This window comes from Fusarium phalaenopsidis, assembly GCF_050370095.1.
Source record: "Fusarium phalaenopsidis strain FUZ10S chromosome Unknown contig_32332, whole genome shotgun sequence".
Classification (NCBI taxonomy): Eukaryota; Fungi; Ascomycota; class Sordariomycetes; order Hypocreales; family Nectriaceae; genus Fusarium; species Fusarium phalaenopsidis.
The window spans coordinates 2035089-2053863 of record NW_028145391.1 but is presented as its reverse complement, the minus strand read 5'-3'; the positions used below and the strand labels follow the sequence as shown (position 1 = coordinate 2053863).

Sequence of the window (18775 nt, the reverse complement as noted above, 5' to 3'; positions counted from 1 at the left end):
ATGACGAGGGTCAAAGAAGGTAATCTCCCCTTCCACCTTGCGGATTCCACCCTATTCCATGAGAACTCTTACGTCCACGGGCAATGGGTTTCCGCAGCGTCCTCAAAGCGATTCGATGTTCTTGATCCAGGCAGTGGAAAAGTCTGGGCCACATGCCCAGACAATGGACCTCAAGACGTCGACGCAGCCATCACGTCTTCCCACAAAGCCTTTCAAGAATACAGCGTCATGAACCCCCGCAAGAGAGCTCAGCTGCTTCTAGCCTGGCATGGCCGCATCAGCAATGCCCGTGACGACCTGGCCAAGCTCTTGACGTACGAAACCGGAAAACCCCTTTCTGAGGCCCACGCAGAGATTGAATACTCTCTTGGCTTTACGTGGTGGTTTGCTGGAGAAGCAGAACGCATCCAGGGCTCCATCAGCATCCCTTCTGCCCCAAACAGGAGGGTCCTGGTGATCAAGCAGCCCATCGGCGTCTCGGTTGCTCTGGTACCTTGGAATTTCCCAGTGGCCATGATCCTCCGAAAGGCAGGCGCTGCTCTTGCAGCTGGCTGCACCATGGTCGTGAAGCCGTCTCCTGAGACCCCCTTAACCTGCCTAGCCCTGGCCGACCTAGCCACGAGAGCAGGGTTCCCTGACGGTGTCTTCAACGTCCTGACAACTTCTCTCGAGAACACGCCCAGCCTCTCCGAGGCCATGTGTTTGCACCCACTGGTCAAAAAGGTGACCTTCACCGGGAGCACGCGAGTGGGCAAGATCGTGGCCGGCTTATGCGCGCGAGGCTTAAAGAAATGCACGCTCGAGCTCGGAGGTAACTGTCCCTTCATTGTGTTTGACGATGCCGACCTTGAGCAGACCCTTGATCAGCTCATGGTATTGAAATGGAGGAACGCCGGCCAAGCTTGTATATCTGCGAATCGTGTCTACGTTCAGGCGGGCGTCTATGACAAGTTCGCAGCCATGTTTGTCGAGAAGACGAGAAAGCTTAATATCGGCCACGGCGCAGCCCCTGACACGACATTCGGCGCAGTAACAACACCCATCGGGCTGGAAAAGGCGGAGGCACAGGTTCAAGACGCAGTTTCGCGCGGCGCCAAGCTGGCTCTCGGATCTGGAAAGCCATTCGCTCCCGTTGGACTGGGCAGCGGCTACTTCATGGAGCCGGTTGTGTTGGCCAACATGAACTCCTCCATGAAGATGAGTTGCGAGGAGACATTCGGCCCTGTCTGCGGACTCTTCAAGTTTGATACGGAGGATGAAGCGATCAAGCTGGCCAACGACACGAGCATGGGCCTAGCTAGCTATGCCTTTACCAAGAACGCCGATCGTCTGTGGAGGATGTTTGAGAAGCTCGAAGCAGGCATGATCGGGCTGGTAAGTTGTCTATCCATCAGGCTACTTGAAGTGAGACTAATTTTCTCTAGAACACTGGAAATGGTTCTGCGGCCGAGAGTCCGTTTGGTGGTACCAAGGAGAGTGGCTATGGCAAGGAGAGCGGCAAGGATGTGGCTGTTGCTGAGTATCTGATTCAAAAGACTGGGACTTGGACTATCAACTAGAATATTGCATGAAATTGTCGTTGGATATCGATATATTGGTTGATATAGTCGTTCACATGTTGCACCTCTCTGACTTACACTCAACAATACCTCGAAGGCCTAACAGTGGATGAATGTGATATTGGCCATATTCCAACGTGATTTTTATCTTAATTGACCTTTCCCGATATACTCAGGCTCGTATGGGAGTGCCAATAGCTTGAACCATCCGTAGTGATGTGGAGATCAAGTGTAATGTGGGCTAGTGACGACAGGTAAACCTCAAAGGCTCAGCTGGAGAATCACAAGCCCCATTCCCTTGCCCACATGTTCAAGCCGAAGAATAGTTCGACGAGGAGTCATTTCGGCTTAGAAATCGCCATCCAAGGACCGGGCCGGTTCATAGTTATTGGCTGTGATTGCCGGCACCACCATTATCTATCTGCGAGACGGCGTCATGGTGGATTACCGCATTGGGAAGTGCGAGTCGCAGTCCCAGTGCTGAACAAGCGCCATGAGATAGAGTCACCGAGGCTTGGGTATAAGAAGTGCCAATTGAGCATCAGAGCCTTAATCAAACAATTACATACATGCAAACGGTTTCTCTTCTACTTCTTTGTCATCCTCGCAATGGCTCCCTCTGCCACGGATATCCTGCCCAAGGGCAGCAGGGTCTCTAACAACGACCTCGCTCTGTCTAAGCAGACCTCGCATTATGTCGACTTGTGGTCTAAACATGTCCGAGGAGGCTTTGCTACGTTTCCTGCGAGTTAAGCTCTATTACACTAGCTAAGCTTCCCTAACCTGTCTTCTTAGGTGGCCGTCGAGAGTGCCCAAGACCACATCATCACTGATGTGGATGGGAAGAAGTATATAGACTTCATCTCTCAGTTCGCCGTCATGAACTTTGGCTATTCTCACCCTAAAATCGCCAAAGCTGCCGCTGAGCAAATTCAAAAGATGCCGCTCGTCGGCACCGCCTACATCAGCCCTCTCTATGCCAAGTTTGCGGAGCGCATCACAACGGCAAGCCCTGGCCTTTGTTCTCGATTATAATCTAGTGTCTAACATGCGCAGAAATTCGGCTACGATTCTATTGCCACCATGCTCAGCGGTTCTGAAGCTGTCGAGTCGGCTGTCAAGATCGCCCGCAAGTGGGCTTACACCAAGAAAGGCATTTCAGAGGGTGAAGCCTGGATCCTCACCACCGATCAGTGTTATCACGGATTGACGCTAGCAACCATGCCTCTTGCTACCGTCGTTGCAAAGAGTAACTCCATTCTTGATTCCTTTGCTGTATCTCCATCTAACTTGTTCCTCAGACTTTGGACAACACGTTCCCAATGTCGGCCCGTATGCGCCAACGAGCGGAAAGCTGATTCAGTACGGGGATGTGGAAGTGCTAGAAGAAACCTTCAAGCAAGACGGTCACAAGATTGCAGCTTTCCTAGTCGAAGCTGTTCAGGGTTGGGCCGGGTGAGTCTTCATTTCTGTCGAAACGAGAGCTGGTCACTGACCTCAAACTCACCAGTACCCGCTTCCCACCAAAGGGGTATCTCAAGGCTGTGCAGGATCTCTGCAACAAGTACAACATCCTCTTCATCTGCGACGAGATCCAGTCTGGTTACGGACGAACTGGAAGGGACTTGGCCTATCAGCATGAAGAAGGCGTCCATCCAGATCTGGTTACGCTTGGAAAGGCGGTAACTGGAGGTGAGCATCTACCTGTCTGCAATTGTACTTCTGGGGGCTAATAAGATCTAGGATTTTACCCCATGTCTGTCATTATGGGCAAGAAAGATATGATGGATGTCCTTGGGAAGAACGAGGTCCTCTCAACCTTTGGTGCAGCCCCTGTCGCATGCGCTGCAGCCATAGCTTCTCTTGAAGTTCTCGAGGAAGAAAAGATCTCAGAGCGCTCTCAACGCCTAGGAGAGCTACTCGCCAAGACGGTCAAGAAACTGTCGCCTCCTCACGTCAAGGAGCTCCGAGGAGGTGCCCTCTTCCAATCTCTTGTCCTAGATGAGTCTGTCCCCGGCGTCACCGCTCGACGGGTAGCTGCTCTGGCAGCACTCAGGGGAGTTTTGGTGGGTATTGGAGCTGGTCGTCTGCGCTTCAGCCCGCCAATCACTATTACTGAGGAAGATCTTGTCAAGGCTATCGAGATTGTCGTACAGGCTCTGAAGGATGTTACTACTTTGGGCGATTTCCCTGGCAGCGACTTTATCAACTAGGGGGGATTCTTTTGATACAGGAAGACAAATTACAGCATTGTTAAATGTTTATATTGTGCGATGAAATATCTAGAACATCCCTAAGTAAGTAGTTGAGTTTCCAGGTGCAAATCCCTTATGAGTTGGAATTACTCTTAGGTAGCATGTTATTTTCGCAGAGATAACAAGCAAGATCGTCATGGCGTTGATATCTTATTGACTCTTAACGCCTTTCAACGCAATGTCTTCTTCTTGGTCAATTTTTCTGTCCATTTGAGTCCAACTTGAATAACAGACCTGCCGCAAAACCCATCCCTGTCACAGATGCAAAATGCCGTTGAGTTTTTGACAGCTCATGGAGTAAAACGGTTGGGCGCAGACTTAATTGGGTACGTGCTGGGGTCGGGAACCCAGCGCAAGCCCACACTGGGATGGATGAGGAGGTCTCTCGGAATCAATTGAAAGACATGAATATCTAAGTCATGGCAGCTTATGTATAGAGAAGGGGAATGGAACTGGTTAATGCAAGTTGCCAATAGGCCAAACGAAAAACCCCAACATCTCTGCCCTCGGGTTGATTGCCATCCAATTCTGAATGAGGCTGCTTGGATCTAAATACATTTACTATTCGTCAACATTTCCTCTTCAGCCAAGAAATAAATCATCATGTACCAAGAAATACCTAGCATTCAAACCTACGAAACCCATGCTTGGTAGGAATTACCAACAAAACTGGGGAATTTGCGGAAACAGGAGCATTCGCACACGCCCAAGCTAAGAAGAGACACACAGCATGAGAGTCAAGCAGTTCAGAGCATACAATGTTGAGCACATCCACATCACTTCAATCTTCATTAAACTGATTGTACTTGCTTTGAGCGCTATATCCTTTGCAAGACTGCAAGGCGCCCTGCTACAGCCGCGATTTGATACCCCGAGACCCAAACCACCTCCCTACCACTTGCGTACAGGCCGAGCCCGAGCCTTCCCAGCATCCTTCTTGGCAGCCATAGCCTTCTGGATCCCAACCTTGATTCCCATCAGTTGAGTCTCTGGTGACTCCATGTCAGGCTTCTTAGCATCCCACGACGGCTCAAACACATCCGCAAAGTCAAAGTCGCCCTCGAGTCCGACATCCTCGTCCGGCATCTTCACCTGAGGCTCAAGGGCCGTCTCCATCCCGTGGCACTGACGACACATGCGCTCGCCGACCGGCGCGTCCTTATCGGAGCGGCATTTCCACTAGCCGCCGCTCTTCTGTCGGACCGGAGTCGACCACGCAAGGCTGGGGTCGTGCCATTCGAGATCCCACTTGGGTCGCGCAGGAGTGTCGGGGTTGTTAATTCTCGACTCGAGTTTTCGGATGGTGCGGAGGAGCTCGTTGAACTGGTCTTGGAGCTTGAAGCTCTCGAACTTGAAGATGTTGGATTTGACAAAGATGGCGAACCAGTCAGGAATCGGGGCCGACGACTTGGCTTCGTCCTTGACGGTCGTCTTGGGTTTGGGGCACAGAAATGCCTCCCAGGGAGCCGCCTCAGCGGACTCAACAGGCTCAGGAGGTGGAGGGAGTGGAAGAGAAGTTACGGGAGCGTGTAGAAGGTCCTCCTTTCGCTGCTTGCAAAACGCTTCCTGGTATACCTTCTTACTCTCCTTCCGGATATCGTCAAACAAAGGTTGAGTAGGGTTACGACTCATGGCATGCCCATGCAAGTCGGCGTCAGTGACGACATAGTCAAGGCCGGTCTTGACCTCAGGCTTCTCCTTCTCAAAGACGAACTTCTCGAATCCCTTCAACTCGCGCAGTATCGATATCTGGTGCTTAGTTGGCGCTCGGTCGGCGTGACCCCAGTTGAACATGAAGGCCGCGGCGATGGCGCCCTCAGTCTCGGCGCGGTTGAGCGCCACCTTTTCCATCAGGGGCGCCAGGTCCGTCTCGAGCTCGATGACCTTGCGCTGCTGGTTTCTGGTGAGAGGCTCAATGATCTTGTGCTCTCCCTTGGCAGGGTTGTGGTCTTGCCTGCGCGATTCCTTCTCAGCCTTGGCATATCGAGCGTCGTTGATCTTGTCCCAGGTCGCAGTGAGTTTCGCGTGTTGACGGGCGTACTTGGCATAGTCCTTGGCGTATTTCTTGCTCTGCGTGGTGAGAAAGCCTTCTAGCTTGTTGCTCTGCTCAACGTATCCTCCCATGGGCTCATCTAGATCAACAGGCTTGGACGATTCCACAAACGTAAACGGGAACCTTTCGATGTTGGGGTATGCGTCGCGAGATGGAGGCGGGAACACTAGTCTATATTCTCCTGCCACAAGTACAGATGGATCGCCAACTGGGCGAGGACCCGCAAACTGGTCCCTGAGCACCTCACGAGCAGGGGCTCCTTGGCGCTCGAGTTCGCCGCTCTTGAAGTTTCTCAGGTCGGCGGGGGTGCTGATGACCTCGATGGATGAGGCTTGGTGAGAGGAAGGGCTAGGCAAGTGGTGATCTATGGTTGGCCTCTCTGGTGAGACAGTGTCGGGTGTTAGTGAGAAGACGCCAGGCAGGGCGAGGTGCGTCTGCTCATTCTGAATGATGGCTTTGGGTAAGAAATGTGGAACATCCGCAGGAGTTGGAGAGAAGACATCGAGCAGTTCAAAGTGCTTCTCATTCTGAACGACGTTTTTGGGTGAAGTAGGCACAACAGCCTCCGGGCTTGGAGAGAAGGCGGCAACTGATTCGAAGCGCTTCTCCTCATTCTGGACTATGGCTCTGGGCGAGATGGGTGAAGCAGCTGGAGAGCTCGGGCAGAAGACATCGAAGAAGTGGATGCGCTTCCCCTTCTCCTGGGCGTTGGCGGGCTCATCGGGCTCGAAGGGGCGCTCGATGAGCAGTGACGAGGGCGGTCGGATACAGGAAAGCGAGGACTCGCTGCGGCCGAGGTCCATTATTGTATATTGCCTGGCAAACTTGGCCAAGGAGATGAGGTTTGAACGAAAGGTGATGAAGCTGTGAGCGTGCTTGAAGTGATCTCTTGGAGACGGCTGAGTGGCTTCAAAGAGAAGAGGCAGAAAAAGAAAAAAGCTCACGCATCAAGGTTCAAAGAAAGAAGTGCCAGGTCAGTGACAGAGTCTGCCGCAGTCAGGTTCGTGAACACACCAGCTGCCATCACTGCCATGGCAGTTCCCACCAGCCTCGGCCGGAACTGACCAACTCCCCCTCGTTGGTGTTGCTCCATCGTCTGTCAATCACACGCCAGAGGAGTAAAGAAGAGGGGGGTGATCTCGATGACTGGGAGATACAGGCGTCTGCTCCCTTTTATTCAGCCCCTTGACTCCTTTTGTTTGCTCGACTTCGGACATGAGCGATGTCCTTTGTGAATCCCCCCTTGTTCGGCGAGCCCGGTCTGTACACATTTGATGGGATGGTTAGAATGAGATGAATACAGTCTTTCATGTGAGTAGGTCTCTCAAGCTCGTGGCTTGAGTTGCTCGCAGCTATAATAGGAGGTGATACATGCCAAACCCTTCATCAAGTCCCGAGATTCTATACCGGCTTCCAAAGCACAATCCCCAAAAACCTCCTGATGCACAAGCACCAAAAAGTGATCCAGCCAAACGCCCTTTTCTATAATGTTGTACATGTCTTGTTACATAGCTGACGAATAGCAGCTCCTTCCGGCCCATGACCCAGTCAGACGGCCACAGGTCCGACACTGACATGCTCGCGGAGCCTCTTGGTCTCTGCCGCCACTCTTTGCCGAGCTTGCTTCTTCTGTTCCGCCTCGATCTTTGCAAACTGACCACGGGCGCCGTGCTTGAGCTTGGTGATCATGTCGGCCGCCTTGCCCTTTGTCAGGTCGTCGACAGTCAGGGGCTTGGCCTTGCCGCGGAGTTTGTTGATGAAGTCGACCTGCCCCTTTGTGGGAGGCAGTGAACGCCATCTCTGGTAGCGGTGAATAAAGGTGTGAGGGAATGCCTTTGCAGCGAAGCTGTCCGCCCCGTGCACAGCGTCGGTGAATGTTGCGGCGGTGAGGATCTCTCTTGGCATTGCATAAGGTGACTTTGCCATACCAGGAGGAAGCGCACGCACTTCGACGGCTCGAAAGATGGGCTCAGATGCCTTGATTCGTTCACTAATCTTTTCGATCCTGATGTAGGAGCCGTTTGGGGCTGACAGCACAAACTTTTCCTCTCCGGCCTGAACCCAAGCGTATTTGCTGATGGCACGAATGTGCTTCTCGCCTGATGTGTCAGCGATGAGGTCCAACACGGACGAGTAGTCGGTGAACGTGACTGATTCAGGGGAGTTTGGGCCGCCAGATGTTTGGTAGGAGAGAGACATCTGAGAGTCCACGTGCTCGACATCTTGAGACTCTTTGATCTTTCTTAGATCCTTCACTGTTGCTCTCTCAACCAACACGTTTGGATCAAGACCAAACAGCGTAGGAGTTGTCACGATTCCAGTGTCCAGGCTCGACACAAGATCGATAACATGGCAATTCTTCTTCCCGGGATGCAATCGCATTCCTCTGCCAATCATTTGAACAAGGAGGTTGCGTGACCTGGTTGGTCTGCCCAGGATGATGCAATCAATATTCGGTATATCAGTGCCCTCGGTAAAGACGCCGCAATTGACCAGCACAGGGAACTCGCCGTTCCTGAAAGCATCAAGAGTCTCGCCTCTCTCAACCTTGGGAGTGTCTCCGGTGACATATCTCGCGTCAAACCCATGTTTTCGGAACCGTTCAGTCAACTCGACGACATGGGCCACATCGACGCAGAAGACTAATGTCGACTTTCTCCCAGGAGCTTTGGCCATCCAGCTGCGCACAGTGATGTCGTTGATTTCGTCCGTGTTGACGGCCTTGGACAGCTCACCAGGCTGATAATCGCCAAATGCGCCTTTCTTCACCTTTGATAGGTTGGCGTGGGATTCAACGGTCGTGAAAATGACATCCGAGAGCCATTTCTTAGAGATCATGTCCACATAATCCTTGTGGTAAACAATCTCATCAATGGCTGCACCAATTCTAACCCCATCAAATCGTGAAAAGGTAGCAGACACACCAACCAGATTTGGAGAGTTGTCCCGCTTCTCTTCAAGCCCAAAGTGGCCCAGGGTCTTGAGATAACCTGGCGCAACAATATGATGGGCTTCATCGACAAGCACCAGCTTGAACCGGGAAGGATTGAACTTTCTCAGTCGGTCCTGTGATGTTATGCTCCGTACGCTGGCAACAGTAATGTCGGCTGTTCCTGTGGCATGCACATTGCCCATCTCAATCTCGATAGTCTTATGTGGATACGCGCGCTGACAGTGATGAGCTGCTTGCTCAACGAGCTCTCGACGGTGCGCCAAGATTAGGGTTTGCGTGGCCTCCTTGGAAATTGACGGGATCTTGTCGATGAGTTGTGTAAAGATGACCTTGTACTTGTGAGTTGAAGGACTTTCATGGTATGAATTCAACATACCGTCTTTCCACTACCAGTGGCTAGCGATATTCCTACTCTCTTATGACCCTGTTTCAATGAATCCAGAACCGATGAGATGCATTCCTCCTGATAATCTCGAAGCTTCAGCTTGGGCTTTTTATGAGCCACGGTCGATGCGAATGCCTTCAAAGCCAAGGGAGTGGCCGCGGATGCGCCCGTCCCGGTGCGTGGACGGAAAAGACATTTTGAAACAAATTGTAGCATTGTACATGATGAGAAACGCAACGCGAAAACGTTCAGCCTAATGCAATGTGATTGATGAAAATTGGTGATGCAGAGGTTGATGCTGGCGCAGGATTAGTAATCAGATTGAAATCTTCGGGAGCTCATACCTGCACCGCCCCGTACATGCACCGTTGGGCCTTAGTCAGCAACAACCCACTATAACTCCTTTCCTCTTAATGCCCTAAGGGCCCTATAACTTAGCACCTACAATAACCAATGGAAGACCTCCCACCTTTTCAATATTATCCCTCGCGAGAGGAGCTTGAGCTTGATCTTGCAATTTACGCAACAATTGGCGGATATAAATGGATTATTCGACGCTCACGTACGCATTGGGGAGGCTCTGAACGGCCTACTATCCTCTATGCTTGCAATCGCTGGCGGCAAGGCTGCCAATTTTCAATCCTTGCCAAAGAAAACTCGTACGAGCTATGGTATCTCCAACAACGCACTGAAGCCCGATTTTCCCACCATAACCACGGGCCCCGAGAGCCCCGAGAGCCCCCTAGCCAGCAGCCGCAAGAGCCCCAAGAGCCCCCTAGCCGGCTGCCCCAAGAGCCACAAGAGCCATTAGAGAAGAAATTGCCCACTTGCAGTAAATGTCATATAGAAGGTCATAGAAGGGGCGCAAAATGCTGTATTTTACGTGGTCAAGATAGCCCTTAGGGCACTGAGAGGAAAGGAGTTATAGTGGGTTGTTGCTGACTAAGGCCCAACGGTGCATGTACGGGGCGGTGCAGGTATGAGCTCCCGAAATCTTCTAGCCAATGATGCTTGAGGGCACTCACCTTTTCAGTTTTACTTTGAACGCCGTGAAGCATGGGTTGAAGCCCGGCTTCTTCACTTTTTACAAGCTTCAATCTTCTTAGATTCTTCACTGGCCTTGCATTCACTCCCAGGTCGGAACTCGCCCTAGTCCCGCCGTTGCTATCATGTTTTCACCTTCTCACAATCTTCCACACACAAGGAACGAGGGAGCATGGAGCCGGAAACCGACTATGATCCCCTCGCTGAGGAGGGACCTGACATGGGCGACGCTGAGCTGAGGGCCCAAGTCGCGCAAGGTTTACTTGGAGAATATGGCCAAGGAGACAGCGATGCCTCTGGTAGCATATACAGCGGCGACGAAATCGATGCAGCCGAGGACGATCAACAGTCATCACTCAAACGTCCAGCAGAGGAGGACCCGGCACCTCGTGTTTTCAAGCGGCATAAAGGGGTTCTGAACACCGACTATCTGAACCTTCTCAACATCGACATTAAAGATGCGGCGCAGCGGGTTTGTGTCGTCGATGAAGAGGGCGTCCTCGACGCGAGCCAAATCGGCCTCACACTGTGGTCCACTCTGGAAAAGAAACTCTTCTTTGAGGCTCTCGCACGCCTAGGGCAAGGTGATCTGCCTGGGATCGCCTCGCGCATAGGCACAAAGAGCGAGGTCGAGGTGAATCATTACCTCCACGTGCTCCAGAGGGCGCAGCTTCTAAGGCAACGAGAAGTCAGACGTTCGGCCATCGAATTCCCCGAGCATCCTGCGGCAATCGAGCTCAGCCAGCAGTGCTGCCATGCTCTGGAAGAAGCTGCCGACGCCGTATCTGTCCGCCAGGAGCGCAAAGAAGAGCAACGGGAAGAGAGCAAATGGGGAGAGTGCTGGGACATTACCCCCAAAATCGCCCGCCAACTTGACAATGGCGAGAATCCCGAGGGCCAAAACCTGCCCTTCTCTACCCTTTTCCATCTTCCCGCCTGGTTGGGGCTTTCTGAGCGCATCTTTATGAACTCTTCCATTCCTAGTGAGAATTGGAACTTTATCGACGACAACCCTCCTTCAATGTGGGCGACGACATTCGAGGACTTCCACTCTTTGACAGTCTCCATAACCAGAAGAATTGTCCAAGCAACCATTTTTCTCAGCATGTCCAGGATCCGAGCCAAGAGGGAGGTCATACCCTCAACCCGCGACATCATCAGGGTGGAGGATGTCGAAACTGCAGTTGCCTCGCTAGGCCTGAAACGAAACTCTCTGAGGTTCTGGAACAAGTGTGCCCGGAGACTTCGGCTCGAGGTATACAACGAACCACTTGACCGGGGCGAAGAGGCAGATCAGGAATCTCTTAGCTACGATCAAATCGAGAGTGACTTGCCTGGACGCGAAGAAAAGGCGAAAAGAGTACTCGAGCCAACCACGGTCGAAGACCTTTCGGATCTCTCTGACGAGGATGTAATAGACGACTCAGACTTTGAGACGGCAATGATTGCATCGCGCGAGGAAGAAGCCGCCATCAACCGAGAAGCCATGGAGATTCTACAGTTCTCCGCCGCCGACTTCCCAGAGACCTACCGCAAAAAGGAATCCCTCAAGAACCGCATCGCGACAGAAAGACGGCAGGAGCAGTACGCCGAGGAGCGCGATCAGCACGTCAGCCGGCAGGCTGAGGCCGAGATGTGGGATCTCCTGCAGAAGAAGCCGCCGATCGAGATGCCCAAGGTGTATCAGCCGGGCTCGACGCAGCGGACGACACTTGATATAGAGAGTATCTTTCCTATAGGACGGGATTGGAGGACCCAGACGAGATACCGCAGCGAGTGGGAGAGCAAATAGACGTCGAAAGACCCGACATGTACAAGCATTTACCAGGCCATGTCCATACAATTAGACGAAGGATCTACAGTAATCATTACATATTCATGAATTCCATTGCTCAAGGGTATCTAAACCATAACATCCCGCCGCCAAGATGCAGAACCACAACTTCAACCTCAACGTCTTCTCCGTGCCCTCGCCCTCGTCTTTGCGGGCGCCGACTTTTGTCCCTTCTTGGCGCCTCTCGTCGCTTTCGAGACGGGTGTTCCGCCCTCTTCGACGCTTCCTTCTTCCTCCTCGCTCGAAGAGCTTGAGCTGCCTTCCTCTGCTTCCTCTTCCTCTGTCGTTTCGGCCTTTTCCTGCTTCTCAGCCTTGGTCTGGGTCGCGCCCTTCTTCTTCTGTCTTGATCCTCGCTTTGTCTTTGGAGCTGGCGATGGTGCGTCGGTTCCCTCTTCAGTGTCCTCCACCGAAGTACCTCTAGTCTTGGTGTCACCTCGCTTTCGCTTCTTGGCCGGGGACGACGGTGCTGGCGAGAGATCGAGTTGCGCAGGTGATGTAGGCGCTTCGCTGGGGTCGGCATGTGCGCGCTGCATCATGGCGTCAAAGAATTGTGCTCTTGGGAGCGAAAACTCGACATATCGATCCTCCGTTTCGTCCTCGTCAAAGTTCTCCCGCTCGTCGATGACTTCGAGGTTGTAGTATGTCCGCAGCTTCTGCCAGATGTAGGGGATGCGCGTGTGCGGGTATAGATCGGGGTCGAAGCCGTGATTCCGCAGGTGCTCTGAGATTGCTATCATTCGAAAATGCCTGTGCATCCCTATAAACAGCTGTTAGAAGATGAGAACAAGGGTACAGATGGAAACTAACCAGCTGGCTTCCAGCGAATGACGCCCTTGAATAGGGAAGCGACTTGATCATCCGTCCAGTGGTCGTTGAAATCATTGTCGGGCTCCTTTTGTTCGGTGGCTTCCTCTTGATCGCCGGCCTGAGGAGTATCAACGTCCATGGCGTCGTCGTCGCGCGCAGGCGTTGGCGTCGCCGCAGTATGGGTGCTGGCGCGGGCACGCTTTCTAGGCGCCATTGTGGTTGAGCTGTGACGAGTAGAGAGGATAGAATGTATCTGGGTCAAAGAATTCAGCGGAAGGGCTCCCAAATGTCTCGGTTTTCGGTGGTGATGCTAGAGATGCTGCAGGAAATCCATGCAATGGAGAGTTGAGGGATTCAAGCTCTGTTTGATCATGAGCTGCCCTCCACAAGGTGTGGCGTGAATGATCCGCGATTCGCTGGCGCCGTATTCTGGAAGGAGCTCAGCTCAGCTCCAGTGCATGCTTAGCGCGAAAGGCGCTGTAACGCGTCGCGGGGCCGCCGAATTCGCGTAAATTGACCGCCCGAACCAATGGACCTCATGCGCAACAGCTCAACCCAACCATGCACTCCACGCGACCTTCGTCTTGGACGATGTTGGATTGTTTGTTCGAACCAACATAGCAGTCATGGCTGAACCTGATGATCTATCAACCGTTTTTGATGTCCCCGACTTATGGAAGAGATCAAAATGGCACGCACGGCTTAACGACGACCTTGACGGACCGAATCCCTTCTTCTCACCCAGTCTCAAAAGTCATGCCTCTCTTATCATCTCCAACTTTAACTATGCTAATAAATTATTCAGACGATCTAGACTCTGATTTAGTGCAATTATCATCCATAGCCGTCGAGAAGAATGGTTTCTTCCAGCTACCGTCCCTACAGCCTGAAGAGGCTGGGCCCGAAGTCTCCTCCTCCTCCAACGATGTCCCGACCCCCAAAGAGACCATCCATGATGCGGAGCTGACGGACGATTTATGGATGGGTATTGACGAGCCGGAAGCAAAGGCTGCCGAGCACAAGACTTGGGATGGCTTTATAGCCGGTGGAGCAACAGTTGGTCAACCACATATGGTAACCGAAGCTGGTGCTGGTGTCTACGATGCCCTCCTGACGTGGTCGATGGACCCTCTGGAACTCAAGAACTCGGACACACCTATCATCGATGCCAAGGCCTACTTCACCTCGCTACTTGCTTTGGCACTTGGGCAAGAGTCAGTTTTCTTCCTCAGGCCAGACAAGGGACGGTCTTTGGCGCCAGCATTACCCAGCATGCGTGTTTCGGGGTATTCGAGAGATATCCTCGAAGGATTAGAGAAGCAGTGTCACAAATGTGGTTTGATGTTCTTGGAACTTCAATCCTTTGTCCAAACCACATATTCAAAGCGTACTAACCGATGTGGTGTTGCTTTGGCTGGTGCCCTTGACCAGGTCCTCAAGGATGTTCAGCAGCATGTGGCGGTATCTGGTCAGAATCCCCGATCACTCTTGGAACTGCAGTCAACTGTCAAAGGGCTTTTGGCAATCTTGGCCCCTTTTCGCAGACTTACATCCAAATTTCGCAAGGGCTACACGGACGAGCACGTCCTCTCTTACGTGTTTCACGAAGCTTATTCGGTTGACTACGGCGAAGAGCAACTACGTGGGATCATGCGTGAGGTTTTGCAACGAGTCTCACAGCCATGGATTGAGTTCCTAGAGGAATGGATCGGAACCAAGCGAGAAGAGGGCCTCCCACTAACAAAAGCCAACGTTGGTGAGAGCAAGGGGTTCATCAAGGTCGACAAGGAGAAATACATGGATGACTTTGGTCAAGAGGTGGAAGATGTCGATTTTCGTTTGGATGAGAACAAGATGCCTCACTTTATGCCATACGACATCGCCAAGTCCATCTTTGAGACGGGCAAGAATCTGCGGTTTATTAGGACATGCCACCCAGAACACCCCTTGGCGACGCCGAATATCCTCGATGTAACTCGACCTCCCAAGGTCGGCTGGCTTTACGATTGGGACGCCATTCACGAACTTGAGGCTCGGGTCAACGAGTATCGGGCCAATCTCTTTGAGGCGGTTCAAAAGGCCAGGACGCATCAAGAGCCAGACCAGTACGAGGAGCAGGATCTTCTGAAGCGTTACGCGCTTCCGTTGGCTTCCGGGGCCGAACTGCAATACCATGGAATCGAGGCAGACCAAATGGAACAGCGACTCTTGGCGTCCATTGAGCAGTTCAACCAGCCTCTGCCTGATCATGGGGCCGAGGATTCTCTGAGCCAAGTTGTCCGCCAAAGGCTGTCTGGGGCCTATCGACCTCCCACCCAACGTCCTGATTTTGCGCCTCACTGGTCACTGCTCCCAGTGCTGTCCTTCGGTGGTATTGCTTCAGCCCAATCCCATGTGGTCAACCAAGAGAGCCTGCGACTTCTGTTTAGCAACCATGACTTGCGCAGCCACCTCAAGATGCACCGCGACTTCCACATGTTTGGAAACGGATTATTTGTCAGTCGCTTATCGCATGCCTTGTTCGACCCTGAGTTGGAGACAGCTGAACGACAAGCTGGAGTCGCACGACAGGGCGGTGTCATGGGCCTTCGTCTTGGAGGTCGAGACACTTGGCCACCCGCGAGCTCTGAGCTGCGGCTCGCGCTGATGGGTGTCCTGGCGGAGAGCTTTACATCCGACAACGGCTTTTCCAAGGAAAGGTTGACCAGCATATCCAGGGACTCGGCCGAGCTGCCGGGAGATCTGAGCTTTGGTGTGCGAGATCTGTCGGAAGAGGAGATCGAGAAGTGCATGAATCCAGATTCACTGGAGGCTCTCGACTTTCTTCGCTTGTCCTACAAGGCGCCAGGCCCCCTATCCAGCATCATTACACCAGTCATCTTGACACAATATGATCGCATCTTCAAGTTTCTGCTAAGAATCCTGAGGATGCTATACGTAATCAACCAGCTCTTCCGAGACGTCAACTCCAGAACGACCCAATGGTACGACCCTGAGGACATCTCATATCGATTTGCTCGAGAGGCACACCACTTCATCTCTGGCATCACTTCATTCTTTTTCGATTCGGGCATTGCTATCCCTTGGCAAGCTTTCGAAGCCAAGCTGGACAAGATTGAGTCAGATCTGAACAACCCAGATCTCAGCAGCACTCCAGAAACGGTCGAGAGTCCTGACAGGCTTCGAGAATTTCACTCGCGAGTCCTAGACCGGATTATGCTTTCTCTTTTCCTCCGAAAGAGACAACAGCCAGTCTTGAAGCTTCTCGATGAAATATTCGTCTCTTTACTGGCGTATTCCAAGTTCTCCCGAATGAAAGCCATGGGGGTAGGCCCAGACACAGGCCCTGAAGAAACGCGAGAGGAGATTAAGCGACTCTACAAGAACTTCAAGACAAAGGTTCAAATTTTTGCGACGGTCTGCCGAGCATTGACAGAAAAGAGTCGATCAACAAGCAACAAGGTGTCGGACGACTTGGGACTGAAGCAGGAGGGCATTGGAGAAGATCACATGGTGGCCCAGCTTCTAATGAAACTAGAGATGAACGACTACTACACCAAAGGCTAGAATTGACTAGAGAAGAAATTATGGATAATCTATTTTGACATTTGTTGTCATGGCTTTGTGACACACGAGATGCAATATACCCCGCCAAAGTGTCAATGGAGGCCCGCCAAGACTGCCCCTCATCGCGTCCCCACGCGCGGCTCCAATTTATCATGAGCATCCAGTAAACAAGCAACCCAACATCCATCATAGCGACTTGGACAACCGCTGAGTATTACAACCATGTCTCGACCAAGCAACGCAGCTCGTAATCTGTCTTTGACAGAGGAGCTTGAGAGGCTCGAACAATCCATCACCCTCACTCTTCAAGGTATTAATTGCCCTTGTTGTATCTCGTTGGGTGCTAACCTGGGCAGAAATCGATCACAACTTCAGCAAGTCGCATCGCATCGTGACCACGAGCATCCTCCCGCTAGTCGAGCAGTATGGGGAGCATTCGCGCGCCGTATGGGAGGCATCAAAGGTACAGCACATCTCCTTCAATGAAAGACGCCCAGAGCTAACAGTGTCCAGTTCTGGAAACAGTTCTTCGAGGCCTCGGCCAACGTATCCCTCTCCGGCTACGAAGAGCTTGCGAACGATGACGAGACGACCAACGTGGAAGAGAGCACGGCCATGAAGGAGGACACCACCGCAGACTACACCGCCCAGCATGATGATGACATGACGGCCACAACCGGCGCCGAGCATTCTACCTTCCACGCCGACGACTCTCTCCTCGATGATGCCGAGCTCTCGGGTAGCACCCCCCGACCCCCAGCGTCCAAGACCCGGACGCGATTCTCCGATATGCAGTCGCCGTATGAAACCATGAAGCGAGAGATACAGGACGAGGAGGATGAGACGACTGTGCTGCAGGACAACGAGGACTCGACCATCCTATTCGCCCAGCACACCGCCAGACTTCCAGACATGGCCATGACGCCACGGAACAAGTTCGACGACGATCATACAATCGAGCAATCGGCGCAAGCGAACAAGGATCCCCTGCTCCATCGCCTCCTCGACAAGAACTACCGCATCCAGGCCACACCACACAAACCCGCCTATCGCATCTCCCCCCTCAAGAGCAACCAGCCCAAGAAGGAGACCCCCGCGTGGAAGGACGACTCTCCCGGCTCGTCCCCCGAAATGGCGGTGCCCACCCTCCGCAGCGAAGCATTCATGTCGCCATACAAGAGCAACGCCCGGCAGCGCCTCGCAGCAGCCACGCAGGGTCCCAGAACGCCTGGTGTCAGCGTGCAGACGCCGGCGACGGCGAGGAAGACGCGAGATGTGTTTGCTGAGGAAAGCACTATTGCTAGTGGAAAGAAGAAGTACGAGATTGACTGGGAGAGTGACGAGGAGGATGAGGATATTGATCTTTATGCTGGCATGAGTCCACCCAAGACGATCCAGTTTGCCCTGCCCCCATCTAAGCTTTTACAGACACCCGGTAAGTTGCTCAAAGTATCCTGTTTCAAGACTACCATGGCTAACTTGTATCTCAGCACGAGAAGCCAGCCAGAGAATTGTTGGCGATATTCTCCTGGATGCCGGCGTTGATCCAAACTCATCCGAGTACAGCCCTACCATGGTCAAGATGAACGAGGATATTCTCAACGATAGCTTCTAAGCGTGGTTGCGAACTCGCAAATAATAAGATTCAAATTTGACTAAAGACTGCCAATGCCAGCCTTGTTCATGTGAATGGTACCCGTCGCCAACTCTCTCCAAGTCACATTGACTGGTGAGCTTTAACCCAAAATCCCCAAAATATCTAACGCTGGGCCGTTGCTTGGAACGGCCCTTTTAAATACAGTGCCATGACGCCTTTGTGGCCACGCCAAGCCCCCTTTAAGTGACCTTTTTCAAGACTACCGTCTATTACATGCTAAAGCGGATTTGCGATCGCAAAGCCTGCTCCTGTAGCTTCTGAACGTCGATCTCGGTCTCCTTCTTCTGCTTTTGTTGCTTTTCCTTCTTGTCCTTCTTGACCAGGGGCGTGGTTGAGGAAAAGGTGGCAATGGAAGCTGTCTCAGGGTCGGCAGCCTTAGAGCTGGTATACTGGTCTGAAGATGGGTTCATGTTGGCTTAGGTTAAGAGTCAGCCTACGCTCGAGTTAGACTTGTGTGAATCCTTACTGCTGGTGGTAGGGTTCGACATGTTGCGGAGTTGTTTGAGTAGGGATTGATTGATGGTTATGAATATTTGACTGAGAGTCAATTGAGTGTAAGATTGTAAGTGTTTGCGATTGTAGTTATGATTGAATAGTGTGCGATTGAATAAAGTCTACAAGATGCTTCATGCCCATCTCTTTATACTTGAAGCCTGAGACC

At 52.3% G+C, this 18775-nt stretch overlaps 10 protein-coding genes across 10 annotated transcripts; 6 read left to right on the top strand and 4 right to left on the bottom strand.

The window, feature by feature from the left end:
• Window positions 1–1559, top strand: LRP88_13639 (NAD-dependent succinate-semialdehyde dehydrogenase; the record flags this gene model as incomplete). The annotated part of the gene is made up of 2 exons (XM_083249998.1): window positions 1–1374; window positions 1425–1559. 2 exons carry the CDS (start codon window positions 1–3, stop codon window positions 1557–1559), a joined length of 1509 nt encoding a protein of 502 aa, XP_083094332.1.
• Window positions 1560–2168: 609 nt separating this feature from the next.
• On the top strand, window positions 2169–2594 carry LRP88_13638 (uncharacterized protein; the record flags this gene model as incomplete). Its single annotated transcript, XM_083249997.1, has 2 exons — window positions 2169–2276; window positions 2355–2594. 2 exons carry the CDS (start codon window positions 2169–2171, stop codon window positions 2592–2594), a joined length of 348 nt encoding a protein of 115 aa, XP_083094331.1.
• A 48-nt stretch (window positions 2595–2642) lies between these two features.
• LRP88_13637 (uncharacterized protein) lies at window positions 2643–3772 on the top strand (the record flags this gene model as incomplete). Its single annotated transcript, XM_083249996.1, has 4 exons — window positions 2643–2808; window positions 2861–3014; window positions 3070–3251; window positions 3303–3772. 4 exons carry the CDS (start codon window positions 2643–2645, stop codon window positions 3770–3772), a joined length of 972 nt encoding a protein of 323 aa, XP_083094330.1.
• Window positions 3773–4705: 933 nt separating this feature from the next.
• LRP88_13636 (uncharacterized protein) lies at window positions 4706–6670 on the bottom strand (the record flags this gene model as incomplete). Its single annotated transcript, XM_083249995.1, has 2 exons — window positions 4706–4939; window positions 5018–6670. The coding sequence occupies 2 exons, from the start codon at window positions 6668–6670 to the stop codon at window positions 4706–4708; spliced, it is 1887 nt and encodes a 628-aa protein (XP_083094329.1).
• A 745-nt stretch (window positions 6671–7415) lies between these two features.
• Window positions 7416–9194, bottom strand: LRP88_13635 (DEAD/DEAH box helicase; the record flags this gene model as incomplete). Its single annotated transcript, XM_083249994.1, has 1 exon — window positions 7416–9194. The coding sequence occupies one exon, from the start codon at window positions 9192–9194 to the stop codon at window positions 7416–7418; it is 1779 nt and encodes a 592-aa protein (XP_083094328.1).
• A 1275-nt stretch (window positions 9195–10469) lies between these two features.
• On the top strand, window positions 10470–12041 carry LRP88_13634 (uncharacterized protein; the record flags this gene model as incomplete). The annotated part of the gene is made up of 1 exon (XM_083249993.1): window positions 10470–12041. One exon carries the CDS (start codon window positions 10470–10472, stop codon window positions 12039–12041), a length of 1572 nt encoding a protein of 523 aa, XP_083094327.1.
• Window positions 12042–12199: 158 nt separating this feature from the next.
• LRP88_13633 (chromatin modification-related protein EAF7-domain-containing protein) lies at window positions 12200–13104 on the bottom strand (the record flags this gene model as incomplete). Its single annotated transcript, XM_083249992.1, has 2 exons — window positions 12200–12840; window positions 12891–13104. The coding sequence occupies 2 exons, from the start codon at window positions 13102–13104 to the stop codon at window positions 12200–12202; spliced, it is 855 nt and encodes a 284-aa protein (XP_083094326.1).
• Window positions 13105–13516: 412 nt separating this feature from the next.
• On the top strand, window positions 13517–16457 carry LRP88_13632 (Spc98 family-domain-containing protein; the record flags this gene model as incomplete). Its single annotated transcript, XM_083249991.1, has 2 exons — window positions 13517–13643; window positions 13696–16457. The coding sequence occupies 2 exons, from the start codon at window positions 13517–13519 to the stop codon at window positions 16455–16457; spliced, it is 2889 nt and encodes a 962-aa protein (XP_083094325.1).
• A 222-nt stretch (window positions 16458–16679) lies between these two features.
• LRP88_13631 (DASH complex subunit Ask1-domain-containing protein) lies at window positions 16680–18072 on the top strand (the record flags this gene model as incomplete). The annotated part of the gene is made up of 4 exons (XM_083249990.1): window positions 16680–16704; window positions 16814–16920; window positions 16971–17892; window positions 17948–18072. 4 exons carry the CDS (start codon window positions 16680–16682, stop codon window positions 18070–18072), a joined length of 1179 nt encoding a protein of 392 aa, XP_083094324.1.
• Window positions 18073–18323: 251 nt separating this feature from the next.
• On the bottom strand, window positions 18324–18602 carry LRP88_13630 (uncharacterized protein; the record flags this gene model as incomplete). Its single annotated transcript, XM_083249989.1, has 2 exons — window positions 18324–18529; window positions 18581–18602. 2 exons carry the CDS (start codon window positions 18600–18602, stop codon window positions 18324–18326), a joined length of 228 nt encoding a protein of 75 aa, XP_083094323.1.
• Window positions 18603–18775: the final 173 nt, after the last annotated feature.